The sequence below is a fragment of the Rhipicephalus sanguineus genome, chromosome 9 (assembly GCF_013339695.2).
Source record: "Rhipicephalus sanguineus isolate Rsan-2018 chromosome 9, BIME_Rsan_1.4, whole genome shotgun sequence".
In the NCBI taxonomy this organism is placed as follows: domain Eukaryota; kingdom Metazoa; phylum Arthropoda; class Arachnida; order Ixodida; family Ixodidae; genus Rhipicephalus; species Rhipicephalus sanguineus.
In genome coordinates this window covers 89,745,271-89,759,190 of record NC_051184.2, presented here as the reverse complement: position 1 = coordinate 89,759,190, position 13,920 = coordinate 89,745,271, and the positions used below count along the sequence as shown (strand labels likewise).

The window sequence follows — 13,920 nt, the reverse complement described above, 5'->3', positions numbered from 1 at the left end:
TGGTCTAGTCTAGCTTAACGTGTTCGAGTCAGGTCAGGTCAGCTCTGTTTTGCTATGTTCTGTTCTGGTCTAGTCTAGTACTGCATAGTCTAGTCTAGTCTAGTTTAATCTGTCCTATTCTGAGTTGTGAGTCAGCCACATGGACACCATGGTAATACAGCTCGCTATTTTAAATCTGCCTCGGTGGTACAATGGTTACGGGGCTCGGCTGCTGACCCGAAAGTCGCGGGTTCGATCCCGGCCGCGGCGGTCGCATTTCGGGTGGAGGCGAAATGCTATAGAGGCCCGTGCGCCGTGCGATGTCGGTGCACGTTAAAGAACCCCAGGTGGTCGAAATTTCGGAGCCCTCCGTGCCTCATAATCATGTCATGGTTTTGGCACGTAAAACCCCAGATATTATTATCTATATATTTGAAAATATGAAAATGTATAGGATATGAAAATGTCCTTTGTTGAAACTGCGTTAATAAAATTAGTCTTTTTTATTTATTCCTGTGTATCCTGTACAATACTTTGTTCTTGACACGTGGCTCCTTTGTGCGTAGCAGATCCAAGGTGCTCAGCTGAACGCTATTGCGAAGTTTCCTTTAACTCCTGCAGGGGTGCTGAACGCGAGTGCGCACGTACGGTCCTAGCTCCATCGAATGACATAGTGGAAGGAAAAAAAAAAAACATTTGGAGGGACGCATGCCTGTAGAAAAGCATGCAAGAAAGAAAGAGAGTCAGGGAGAGCTTAGAAGAAAAGAAAAAAAAATCGTGAATTCCAGAGGCAATCGAAAGCGCGCGCGGGCGCCTGCTGCTCGTGCGAAATAACAAGCCGCCTCTTGGGCGCTGGCGATGTAAGAGGAGCCAGCGAACCAAGGCCGTGCCTGCCTCGCGAAAACGCGTGTAATGTGAGTTCCCAAAGGTACGGGAGCTGCCTGCGCAGACTGGCGCAAGCGCGGGCAACTCCGCATTACCTTCGCGCGTTGTGTGCGCATGTGCAAGGTGCAACACCCCCCCCCCCCCCCGCACCCTTCTTCATCACTTTCGCTTGCGTGGGGGGGGGGGGGTGCATTTTGCGACTCGCTTGCAAGCTTTCTCGTTAATAAACAAGGTCCCATGAAACACTTTTCTTCAAACCTTGGCCCAAAGCGCAGTGTTGCCCATAGGCATCCTCACTAGCACAAGGCAAGTTGGAGGGAGGGGGGGGGGGCTCACCTTGAGCCCCCGTCCCTCCCCACATTGCCATATCCTTATACTCCTGCGGCTCAAGAGCGGTGGGGTGGCGCAAATTAATTCCTTTAAGCTTATAGAATTTTGCAAGCATCACATATAGGGCAATTATGGACTGTAAAAGTAAAACGCACAAGGGTTTCCGCAAGCGGTAAACATAGATCTTGGTTTGCTTTCGCAATACAGCGAGTCGGCCTAGTCCGCCAAGATGTTTGCATTCTGTACAGCTGCGTTAAAATACCAGCTTAGGAAAGCGCTCGGGCTGTTTTTCCGGTGCGTAGCGTAGCAACCGCCGTAAAGATAGTTTTGCAATTGCTGCTCTAATGCATGTTTAACTGGGGATAAAAAAAAATATTAAGTCCCTCTAGCTTACGTTAAGGGAAGCACAGGCGGAAGCCTGTGTTGTCACGTTTCATTCACTGCTAATTCACATTTCATTCACCTCTAATTTTCTTTAGATCGCCTTGACATTTGATTCATTTATAAAAGGAACCTTAATTCATGTTTATTTCAGCTTAATCCACATCTAGCTTACGTTAAGCGAAGCACAGGCGGTAGCCTGTGTTGTCACGTTTCATTCACTGCTAATTCACATTTCATTCACCTCTAATTTTCTGTAGGTCGCCTTGAGAGTTGATTGATTTATAAATTTAACCTTAATTCATGTTTATTTCAGCTTAATCCACCTTTGATTCCCTTTAGCTCACCTTAATTCACACATGATTTCACCTTAAGCACTTAATGGTCACTTTTAATCACTTGTCATACAGTTGCTAATTTAATTAGCTTTAATTTACGTTTGCTTTACGTTTAACGAACTTTAATTCTCACGCGGGGAATGAGGGTACGCACCACACGCGACATTTGGTATTACTCTGGTTGCCAACGCCGGACGCCGGCTGTTTTTGACTCATGAGCCACATAGGCTTTCGCCTTAATAAGTTTGCGCAATTCGTTCTTTCTCGTCCCTTAAAACCCAACTTCTCTTGCGAGTGTAATGCACGATACGTGTACCTGGTTGACTACCCTACCTTTCATTCACGTCTATCCATCCATCCGTCTATCCATCCATCCATCCATCCATCCATCCATCCATCCATCCATCCATCCATCCATCCATCCATCCATCCATCCATCCATCCATCCATCCATCCATCCATCCATCCATCCATCCATCCATTTTATTCCATCCATACATCCATCTATCCTTTATCCATCCATCCATTCAGTTTCTTAACTGTATTTCTTTTCTCTCTCCCCCGTCTCTTCCAGAACGTCCAGGAAACGGCCCCCGCCCCAGTGGTCCACGACGGTCTTCGCCTGTGCCACCTGTCCAAGTGGCCAAACTTCGACGGCTACGGCTTCAACCTGCACGCCGACAAGAAGCGACAGGGACACTTCATCGGACAGGTGGACCTCGGCTCACCCGCCGAGCTGGGCGGCCTGCGAAAGAACGACAAGCTCCTTGAGGTGAGCGTCTCCTGCGCTTCCGTGCGCGCCGCGGCGAACTGCGTACCGCGCCTGCTGTCCCGCCTCTTCGGCACCCGTCGTTACTTTTTATTTATTTATTTATTTATTTATTTATTTATTTATTTATTTATTTATTTTATCTCAGTACCCTGAGGGCGCGAAGGCGTTACAGAAGGGAGTGGGAAACAGTGTACACAAGAACTAGGAGAAACTAAAGAGAGAAAAAATGTATGGCTGCTAAGGGCGTACATAGTATTCGATAGCAGCCTGAAATTCAGTGACATCGGTCAGTTGGGTCTGTTATATAAATCTAGTTCGTGAAACTGTAACTTAACTGAGAATTTCCAGTGGCCGCACATATAAATCGTACACTAAATATATAAATAGCGCCGTGTTTATACGGAGATGGTAGCAACGGCCCAGATATAATGCGTAATAAGATAGACTACCTATATTTCTCGTCTACCCGATACCTAAAGTAATCCTAAAAACCTGTCCTAATAGCCGACAAAAAAAAAGGGGGGGGGGGTATAAACTTCACATCTTTCATAAGCGCTATAGGGACACTATGGTGGAATATGGATTTAAAATAGAGACTAACAAAATAATCTTTGAAAATTTATTTTCGTTAATAATGCGATAAGAAGCTGACTTCCAGCAAAATGAGAGCGAAGGCTCAGGTACCACTATTATTATTATTATTATTATTATTATTATTATTATTATTATTATTATTATTATTATTATTATTATTATTATTATTATTATTATTATTAGGAGTAGTAGATAGAATTTTCTGCCGATGCCCTGTAGCGTTAGTTAGTTAAACAGTTACCTTTTGCGAGTGTCAGTCGGTGCCCATGATTAACGGGCCGCGTCACTCCAGAGCATGGGCAGATTGACTTTCCGCGTCGTCTTGTCCTTCTTCTCCTTTAATATGTCTTTTTTTTTTTCGCAGCTTTATTCTGTGGTCTGGACAACAGAATAAAGCTGCCACAGAATAAAGCTGCACTCTATTCTGTGGTCTGGACCACAGAATAGTCACTGCGTTTTTTTTTTTTTTTTTCGCCACCACACGTTCTTTTCTCGTTGGCAGCCGGTGTTGTCCTTTTCGTTGCTATACTTTTGTCCGTGCAAGCGAACGCGCATACATTTTCATCAGTCAATCAATCGATCGATCGATTAGTCAATCAATGAATCAATCAATCTGTTTACAACTAAAAAGCGGGGAAATCCTGGCACGAAAAAGGTCTACATAAGCTTCACTAGGTTTCCCGACCCATTACGGTTCAGCAGCATGCGGTGCGATGCACATAAGCCTACGCACATAAATATAAGCAAATAACGAAATCCCTGCCAACTCGCTTAAACTTGCAATCTTTCTAAGGTAGGGTGTGAATTCATTTCTTGTGGTGCCGTTTTCCCGAAAATAAAAGTGAATAAGAGGTCTATACGAGCGAGTCTATGCGATTGACTAGCGAGATCACGTGATGTAAATCGTCTGCTAGACTTGAAATGCGCGAGCTTGCACCTGATTATATAGTCAAAGCGAGATTGAGAGACCTGCCGGCTCAGCCAATGGTGTTTCAGCGGACGCCTACTATGACTACGGCACATATGTCCGGCAAAAAACAGCGTCGCTATCGAAATAAACATATGTAACCGAAACGTCTGTGGGAGTTTGCTCTCATCATCTGCAGCTCACCGGCGAAGCGCGCTCATTTGCCGTATCAGGTTGCAGGGCGCACGTTTCGGATGACGCCGCCGCCGCACGAGATGTTATGGGCCGCGTGCAAACACTGCCGCGTGTCGTATATTTCATACCGTGCCGAGCTACACAGGGAAACCTAATACGACGCCGTCGGTCTCGCGAAGCGAATGCGCAGATCGTGTAAACAAGTAGTGCTCGTCGTTGCTTTTGCTGCCTGCACGTGATAGGGGCGAGAGAGTAGTCATCTTTGTACCGAATCGAATATTTCTAGCAGGTAATGTAAGCTTGAAGTAATCCTGCAAGCTGGGCTAGTTGCCACGTCTTCGTCTTGCAAGTCGTGCAGCGCCCACCGAAACAAGGACAGAACAGTAGGATTAGCGTTGACTCGCTGCTAATATCGAATACCTTTCGCATAAGGGAAAGCCGTTTACACCATTAGTGGGTCATGCTCAGTGTTCACCATGTGTTATTATGCTACTAATAAAGATTGAGTGATCGAGTAATTGATCGAATATTCCTGTCATAACATTGCTCGTTATAAAAAAAGTCGTTCGGTGTGGGTGCAAATGGAGCATTTAGAACAAATAAGCACTTTCGTTTTGTTTTCGCATAACGAGATTTATTTGGAGAGTACGAACGAATAGTAGGGCTTGCTGAGCGAGGTGTGTGTGTGTGTAGCGGTGGGGGTGCGTGCGTGCGTGTGTGTCTGCCATAATTTACGCCAGCAGATAAGTACAGTGCACTAGGCTTCCGCAGTAACAATTCTGTGCCAGGGCCGGTCTGGAGGCGCGCGCCTCTATACTCTGTTCCAGAAGTTCCGTGCAGCAGAGCCAAGGCTACACGACCCTCGAGCGCAGGTTGTTGCGAAGCGAGATGTAGTGCCCCATATACGTAGCCCGTTGTTTGTCCTCATGACTTTTGCAAGCGGTCTCGTCGGAGGATTTTTACTTGAAGGCTTCTCTGCGTGTTGTAGCTGTGATTTGTATGACGATTTTGTCGCATTTTCTGTATAAAACAATTTTTGTGGCTCCATGACACTGAAGAAAGAGTTCTTGCTTGTACGTGTTATAACATGCAAATGACGAAAGAAATAACGCTGTTGTGGCTCGTGTGTGTTATGTTTTTACTCATAAAGTACGAAGGAATGGTACGACACTGTCTAAACATTTATGAGTAGTCCGCACAGCCCGAGCGTCCACAGCGCCGCGGAGGACCCAGTCTTGGGTTGTGATTAGTCCGCGGTGGCAGATTTGGTCACTCCTTAGTCAAAATGGCGGCGCCTGGTTCACCTGTGCGATATCGTGCTAGTATCTCGAAGACTCGCGCTTTTACGGTGCCGAGGAGAATATTTAACCGCTTTCACAATTACAGCACATCTCACTGCGCAGTTGCACGGTGTCCCGAGACGCTCTTGCCGCTTTCACTGCAGCGCTCGCCGCTAGCAGACGACAGGGCGCGGAAGGATACACTTAGATGTGCTCGCCCTCCTGATTGGTTGAGAAGGCCTGTAGCTTCCACAGTGCTGCACGGAACTTCTGGAACAGAGTATAGACCGGCCGTGTCTGTGCGTGCCGGGTTCATCTCGGCCCCGCCAGATGGCACCACCTATTCGCCCTCACGCGTTTGCGACTACGGTATCTGGTATAACGCTAACGCAAAAAAGTTTGAGGACAAACTAACACCTGTCTAATGTTCGTGATTGCAGGTGAACGGCCTCTCGGTGGAGGGCGAGAGCCACCGCGAGATCATCGAGCGCATCAAACAGGACCCGATGCAGGTGGAACTGCTCGTCATCGACCGAGAAGGAGAGGAGGCCTTTGCGAAGCGAAAGCAGAAGCCCTGCAGCCAGTCCGAGAGCGTCGTGCGCAGGCGCACGCCGGCGCAGCAACCGGGCACCGAGCAGCAGCAGCAGCAGCAGGTCTGTCAGCTGCTTTCCTCTGATTTTTTTTCCTTTTTTTTGCGATAACAATTATATGAACACTTAAGGCAGATCTTTGCCGTCGCCGTGAGGTTTCCTTTTTTTTTTTACTTTCGCGAGCATATCTGAACGTAAAAAAAAAACGTTTGGCGTGCAGAAATGGACACAAGGAGGAAGAGGAATAACCTTTATTCAGTAGTGTGAGCCCACGACAGAGTCGTCCGAGGTGGGCGGCGTCCCTGGTCCAGGATGCCGTGGGCCTAGGCTGGCAACTTGGTTCTGTTAACTACACGTCGCTGGTCTTCAGGGCTTGAGCTTGTTAGCTGTGCATCCCGCTGCTCGACGTTTGGTGCAGTGATAGGCGGTACTGATGGGTTGCGCCCGCACTCCCATAGCATATGATAGAGTGTTCGTTGCGGAGCAGTATTTGTAGTCGTTTCGGAAGCTTGCGGGATATATAGTGTGTGCAAAGAATGTGCAGGTCTGAAGTTTCCGGAACAACACTGTCTCTTCTCTTGTGAGTTTGGGGAGTCCTTCTACCCAGTTTGTAGTGGCTAAGAATGCCTGTATACTTTCTCATGATGCTTTCTTGTGGGTCGCCCAGGGCACGTTAACCTGGTGGGATACAAGAGAAGAAAAAATATACAACACAAACGCTTGCATCTCTTGTCTCCGTGTCTGCACACCTAACTTTATTATACGACGAATCTCTACAATATAGAGTTGCGTTTACTGTCGTTTATACTTCATTTATATCTCCCGCGATTTGTGAATGTGCGGAGAGCGGTGGTGTTCTGGGGCAGAATCTTGTAACCGTTCGCCCTTAGCTCGGCTTTCGAACGTTTGGTATCGTCTCACGCGCATGGCCGGTTGTAGAAACCAACTGTTCGTGGGGGGACAGTCGAATGCGTGAGCGGTAAGCGGGCGTCTGGAAACCGAACGAAGACCGAACGTGTACAAGAGTCCACCCCGGGCCGGTCGTTCCAACGTATCACGTATATTGGCGTCACGTATAAAACCTCGGATGCCGCAGCGCATATTCACCATTTCTTTTTGTCACATTTCTTGCTAATTACATTCACTTACTTCTTGCGTCGAAGTGCAGCGTCTCTTCTTTTCCTTGTTAAACGAGTCGCGTGCATCCATATGAAGTTTCTAAAACATTTTCGTGCCTAGAACCGTGGCCTCCGCGATTATCTCCGGCAACCCGCGTTGCCGGAGCTGATCGCGGAGGTCACTTTAGAACACCGAAAAGGAAAACGAAGGAAACAGCTTGAAGTCGCCTCCCGTTGGCGACGTCTGCTCTCGCGCCAGCGTTTCATGAAGGTCACCGCAGGCCATAAGTGATGTGACTCAAGGGCCCTCCACCATCGGGAGCACTCCGCCGGACGACGCAGTCGGCAAGCCGCCTCGCGTCAAGCAAGGCAAGCCCTCCAAGTCGAGCAACCAGGCCAGCAACGCTCCCGCGAATGTCACCGGCCGGGAGACGTCGAGAGAAGCCGAACCCCCGGACATGACGACGTCCTCCTCTGCCACGGCTCAGGCGAAACAGCGTGCGCCGCCGAAGGCGGTGACCTGCGCGCCCACGCTCCTCAAGAACGACAAACGAATATCGGAGAAAAATCAGCTCACTGACCAGGCTGCTGAGCAGCCTTCTGACCATTTCACCAGCCAGGCTAATGGTCAAGCCAATGGCCAAGCCGCCGTCACTGCGGGCGTGCTGGATAACCAGCGGCGCGACACGCAACCGTCGTACGTCAACCGCGGTCTTCGAGACGACAGTAGGACCGAGCCTCGGTCCAAGACGCGCGATGGGAACAGGACGCGCGAGGGCCCGCCTTCTCCGCCCCGCTTCTCGCATCGCCACCAGCAGCAGTCGCCGAACGACGCCTACGGATGGTTCCCGCAGAACGACTTCGTGTCCGCGATGTCTGACGGCTACGCGTGGCCATTCGCCGATCCTCAGCAGCCGTGGTTTCCGTACTCGGCTCCGTTCCCCCCGGCGTGCGGCTTGTTTCCTCCCCCGTACGCGGCACCGGCAGCAGCCTACCCGCCGCCGTTCAACCCGTATCCCCAGTACCCGTACGTGCCGTACCAACCGCGCGCCGTCTACTGGCCCCCTCAGGCTCCGCCGTACGCGCCGATGTCCGCTTACTACGGCTACCCGGTTGCGGCGTGCCCGCCGCCGCACCACCCGGACTTGGCGTACCCGTCTCCGCACTGGACGTTCCCGCCGTTCGCGAGCGCCGTCCCAACGGGACTCGCATCTCAGGAGCGGACGGGGGAGCACCCTCTGGCATCGGCGGACGGGCAGGCTGGTGGTCAGACAACAGGGTGTGCGACTACAAAGAGCCAGAAGTAGACTCCTGCTCTGAGATTTAGTGCCGGGGCCCCCAAGGTGCTTGCGTACGCAAGTCCTTGCGTTCATTTGTGTTCTTTTTTGGTGCGGCTGTTCAACAGAATAATGCGGGGTGATAGATGCAAAATAGAACTTAAGAACGCGCGGACCGAATGTCTTGGGGGCCCCGGCACTAAAACTCTCTAATAGAGAGTTTTAGTGCTGGGGACCCCTAGCATATTGCTTACGCATGCTCTCGCGTTGCTTTGTACTTCCAGCCGCAGCTAAGGAGAGTAGCAAGGAACGCAAGGGCTTACCTACGCAAGCCGATCTGGGGCCCCGGCACTAAAACTCTCTAATAAACTCTCTATTAGAGAGTTTTAGTGCCGGGGTGCCAAGGCGGCTTGCGTACGTAAACCCTTGCGTTCCGTGGTCTTCTCCATGGGAGCGGCTGGGAGTACAAAGGAACACAAGAGCGCGCGTACGTAAGCGGCTTGAGGTCTCTGGCAGTAAAGCTCTCTAATAGGATCTCTTAGCAGTGCCGGTTTACCGTTCTGAAATACCGTACCGTCGGGGCCGGCACGTAGCGTTTTTACTCTGCAAGACATCGGAGGCTAATCTCATCACGTTGCGGTACGCAATGAGCAACTTCCGCGGCTAATTTTTTTTTTTAATAAAGCTTCGGGCCGACCACGGTGGTACGGTATTTCCGTACTTACCGCACGGTAAACCAGCACTGCTAAAATAGTATTCTGAGACCGTCGACTCGCGTGCGTGTACGACCAAGTTCGTCGTATAAATTCTAGCACAGGCTGTATAGAGTCAAATCGCAAAGCGACCGGACGCAAATATTCGAAAAGGTTGCGATTCGGACTAAATGGAACAATTCAATGACATACGGATAGTTTAAGCGCTCTCGCGAGACAGGAGATAACAATGAAAGCGTTCTGTACCCGGATTTGCTTGGTACCCCGTGTTTTGCGAGTGCGCTTAGTGCTGGTACGACGCAAATTGTCGCAAATGATCGCTGAAACGTTACGCAAGCCATTCCAATAATTCCGTATGTTTCCGTAAGAATCTTACTGAAATATACGGCAAATATATGGAAATTGCGGGGAAAATGTATGGAAAATATGTGGATTACGTAAGGACATATATGTAATTATGAGAATGGTATAGGGAACGTTCCAATATAGGCCCGAGAAGCGAATGCATTGGGTCAGTGACTGTCTTGCTTTTTGTGGTCGCTCAAATGAAAGTGCTGATAGCGAGAGGGAGCGGCGACATTTCGGCCCGAAAGGGACAAATTGTGAATATCGATACCTGTTACCGCTCGCTGCCTCACATAACCCATACTGTAGAATTTCTGTGCGACCAGCTTGGTCACGGGGCATTGCGAGTTGACGGGCTGGATTAGCCCAGTTCATTCTCTCCGTCACTTTGCCGATCACATCATACCGTAAAAAGGGCGGGTAGTAAAAAGGCCGGAGCGATCTGGGCCCAACGTCGGCAAATGTCGGCAGCAACATTGGCCCGACGTCGGCAAATCGCGCTCGCGCTACTTTCACCCGATGTCGGCTAGCCGGCGTTGGGTCGATATCGATATTTAGCCGTCTAAACCACTAAATATCGTTAGTTTGACCGTCGTGCTTAGATTTAATCAGTCTCCGCCGTCTTGTCTTCGTATGCTCGCCAGAAATAGTTCCGAGCGACAGCGGCCATCGCTGAATACTTTCAACGAAAATAATGTCATTTGACTCTTTTTTTGTGAGTCCTGGACTTACCGTGTGTACAAATCCCTTCAAAGAGACACGTGAACTCTCTTTGTAGATCACTATACTCTCATCGGAGAATAGTGAGACCCAGAAGAGAGTTACCGTGTCTCCCTAAAGAGAGTTATATACGTGGCAAGTCAGGACCGAAAAGATGTAACGCATACTGTTTCTTCTTTTTCTTCTTAGAGTGTAGGCACCCTATTCGCCATTGCCACTTCCGCAGAAGTAAAAGGACTGCGAACTTTGCTTTGCGGTAAGCCGTTCAGGTAACCCGTGCTGCCCCGAATGATTGCGGAGACACTGTGTCGAAGCCCGTCTCATGGAACGTTCGCGATAACTTGTCGTTGGCCCATTTGGTTCTTACTGCATGCCACATTGCCGTTAAAACGACGCCAGATACGAAGGAAAGAAGCATGAACAGCAGCCCGTGTTGTCCTGCTTGTCGTTCTCGTGTAACCTTATCAAAATATTGATCTGTTATCGTGTTGTAACACCGCACCAAATGCACCCTATCATGTCCTCGCTTGAATTAAAGCTACTCGTATCGTAAATTGTATGTTTCTCGTCGTCATTATTATCTTCGTTGCCTGTGGTTTTTGTTAAAATGTCATTGAGCCCGAAGTGAACTTTCGGTCTAAGCTTATCGCACTTGGACTTGTCTCACGCGCTTAGCTGCTGTAAGTTCCAGGTTCTACAGGGTTCGGAAATTAACGGTTTGCCGAACCTGCATGTTGGCGTAGCGAGTGCTCGAGCCCTTGGTCGAGTATAAACATGTGGACAAATATTATACGACAGCAACTGCTCTTATCTGTTGAAAACAGCGCATCATTACATGGTGGGGGCCATATATTAACGGACTAAATAGCATATAGCATTATCGCTCTCTAGAAAAGATTTTTAAAATTAGCGTTATCTCTCGTAGCAAGGTCGACAGCTGGGCTAGTTGGTAAGGTTCCATAATATTTAAAGCAGCGCAAGATACTTCTTGTCAACTTCTTGTCCTTCGTCCCGTCTCTTGCGCTGCTTTAAATATGATGGAGCGTTATCTCCCTTTCCGCTCACGGTCGGCGATCGAAATTTTTCGCCGCCTAGCATAATTATAGAATTGGTAGTTAATTTCGTTCACGAATTGCTGTGCCGTGTTTTGCATACGTAGCTCCCCGGATTTCTCAGTTACTTTGGTGGACATTTTTGCCACATCCCTGCATGTGTCGTTTCCTTTTCATGGCCGCATGAAACGACTTCTATGCCACGATTTTCAGTTTTCTTTCATTTTCTCGCAGTATCGCGGAATAAGTGAAAATAAAGAAAAAAATTGAACGGAAAATGGGGAAATGGGTGGGTTTTCTGATTATAGAGCAAGACATTCAGTGAGGTCTCGGTGACGTCCACATTTGTCCCACAAGGATGTGCACTGTGTCGGGGTGCGCATGACGACGGCCGCCGGATCTAGCGGCCGTCGCATGGCAGCACATTTGCGATTCGATGGAAGGTCAGCGCAGTCTCCGCATGAAACGTTCCAAAATGGCAAGTTGGCCGAGTTTGAGACATTGTGTATATCAAACAACACTCGCCGTGGTAGCTAGCAGGTAAGGTGTCTGGCTGCTAAATTTGAGGACGCGGGTTGGATTTCCCGCGGCTACCGCAGCCACATTTCATGGGGGCGAAGTGCAGGAACATCGCATATACAGTAGACTCTCAGTAAACGGAAATCTGTTAAACGGAACTGCTGCTTAAATGGAACAACTGAATCTGATATGATTGGTTTCGTACATGAATTCTGCACCCCTGTTCATCTCTCAGTAAACGGAACTCCTGTTAAATGGAACACATTTTCCTGGTGCCTTCAGGTTCCGTTTAACGAGAGTCTACTGTACTTAGGTTTGGGTGCTCGTCTAAGAACTCCAAAGTGGTCGACATTCGGAGACTCCCCTTACGGTGGGCCTCGCAATCACATCGTGATTATGCCACGTAATAACCTAGAAGTTATTTATTGATTATCTAATCAATCAATCAACGCAATGACGGCGCAAAGATTGTAGGGCCAACATAAGGCGCCCGTATGGAAAGCATCCAAACCACTAACCAACCAACCAGAACAATTCATGGTCTGCGCTTCGCGTCAGCATCCCGCGAGTCTCGAAGCGGTGTTGATGGCTCGATGACGCGCTGCAGCGGCTTTTGTCTGTTAACAGCGCGTGGCGCGTTCGCGTGTCGGTGACGTTCGCAGACGAGGACGGCTGTGACGTCATTCTGATTCGATATTTTGTTGTCCTGTTTGCCTTGCGCCCTTTCGATATCAGACGCTGCTGCGCGCGTCAGTGACGCGTTGACGACACAATAGCGAGCGCGTGTGTATGTGTGTGTACGACACGTAGCCGTGAGTTCAAAAAAAAAAAAGCGACGAAATGGCGCGACACGCATCTCATAGGTAGATTCGACGTGACGTCACGGAAGCAGCTTCGTGCCGTGCCACTGCCCAAGTAAATCATAGACAATTCAGTCATTGGACTAACATTGACCAAAGCCTATAGTGCATTTCATAACTGTTTTTTTAGCTTTTTTTTTTGCTTAATTTCACTTTTATATTCAAAGCATTTCTTGGAGCACCGAAGGCACATTGACCTTATCTGTCCATACGCCCTTCTATAGTCATGGTACTCTCGTGGTCGTCTCCTAAACTTGGTATATATCAGAATTTCAGGGTAAGAGATGAACGTATGACCAACATGAACGACATCGCAGTTTCTACAATGGTCGCTTAGTCTACTAGCGGCGGTATATTCAGATACTATTAAGGTTCTCGCAAATTTAGGTTTGCTGCCCTACACTGGGAGAGAGGGAAACGTACTGGGAAAGGAAAATGAGGATGACGAGGAGAACAAATGATGCGCACGCATGCACGCAAGGAGGGGGGGTGGAGGACTCCCCTCCCCCGCTGATATCTCGTCTTTCTACATCTATAGCTCGTCTGCACCATTACGTCGTCTCGATACATCGTTTATGAATAAAATGATGTAAAGAAACACTATCGTACTTGACGCGTCTGTTTAGTCACGACACCCTTTTGAGGGTATTTAGCGTGTTTCCCTTTCATATTACACCCGCGGTAGTATACGTGCACGTCCACACGAGTGACCACCTCTGCTCGTGTATGTTTTCTACAACCACAAGTTCGACCACTTTCCCTGTATCGTGACCGTTTGATGCCGCATTTGGCTTGAGTATCACATGCATACACGTATTCTCAAACTCATACATGAGAAGCTAACGCTACATTATATATATTTAAGCGTCGCGGCGACCGACGTTGCAGTTCGGGGACATTAAACTGCAGGCCTATTTTGCGTTTCGTCTTTACTATGTAAACACGTACGGCAAGCGCCCATTATTTCCGACAGCGACCTTGACTGCATGGTCGCGCAGCGGGTTATTTTTTTGGCTCGCGTTGACCTATAGGGGCAAGGAACGCTTTGTTGACGTCAGTCTGCGG

The 13,920-nt window shown here is 48.8% G+C and overlaps 1 protein-coding gene across 3 annotated transcripts in view; it reads left to right on the top strand.

Annotated features, from left to right (window-relative positions):
• The window catches only part of LOC119405995 (Na(+)/H(+) exchange regulatory cofactor-like protein nrfl-1), a 144,098-nt gene that overhangs the window by 90,576 nt on the left and 39,602 nt on the right, over nt 1-13,920 (top strand). For 2 of the 3 annotated variants that reach the window (XM_049419280.1, XM_037672817.2), the window contains exons 4-5: nt 2,488-2,685; nt 6,102-6,314. In XM_049419280.1, coding sequence (XP_049275237.1) covers nt 2,488-2,685; nt 6,102-6,314 — 411 coding nt within the window. The remainder of the gene's footprint in view (nt 1-2,487; nt 2,686-6,101; nt 6,315-13,920) is intronic. The other variant, XM_037672819.2, reaches the window with a different exon arrangement.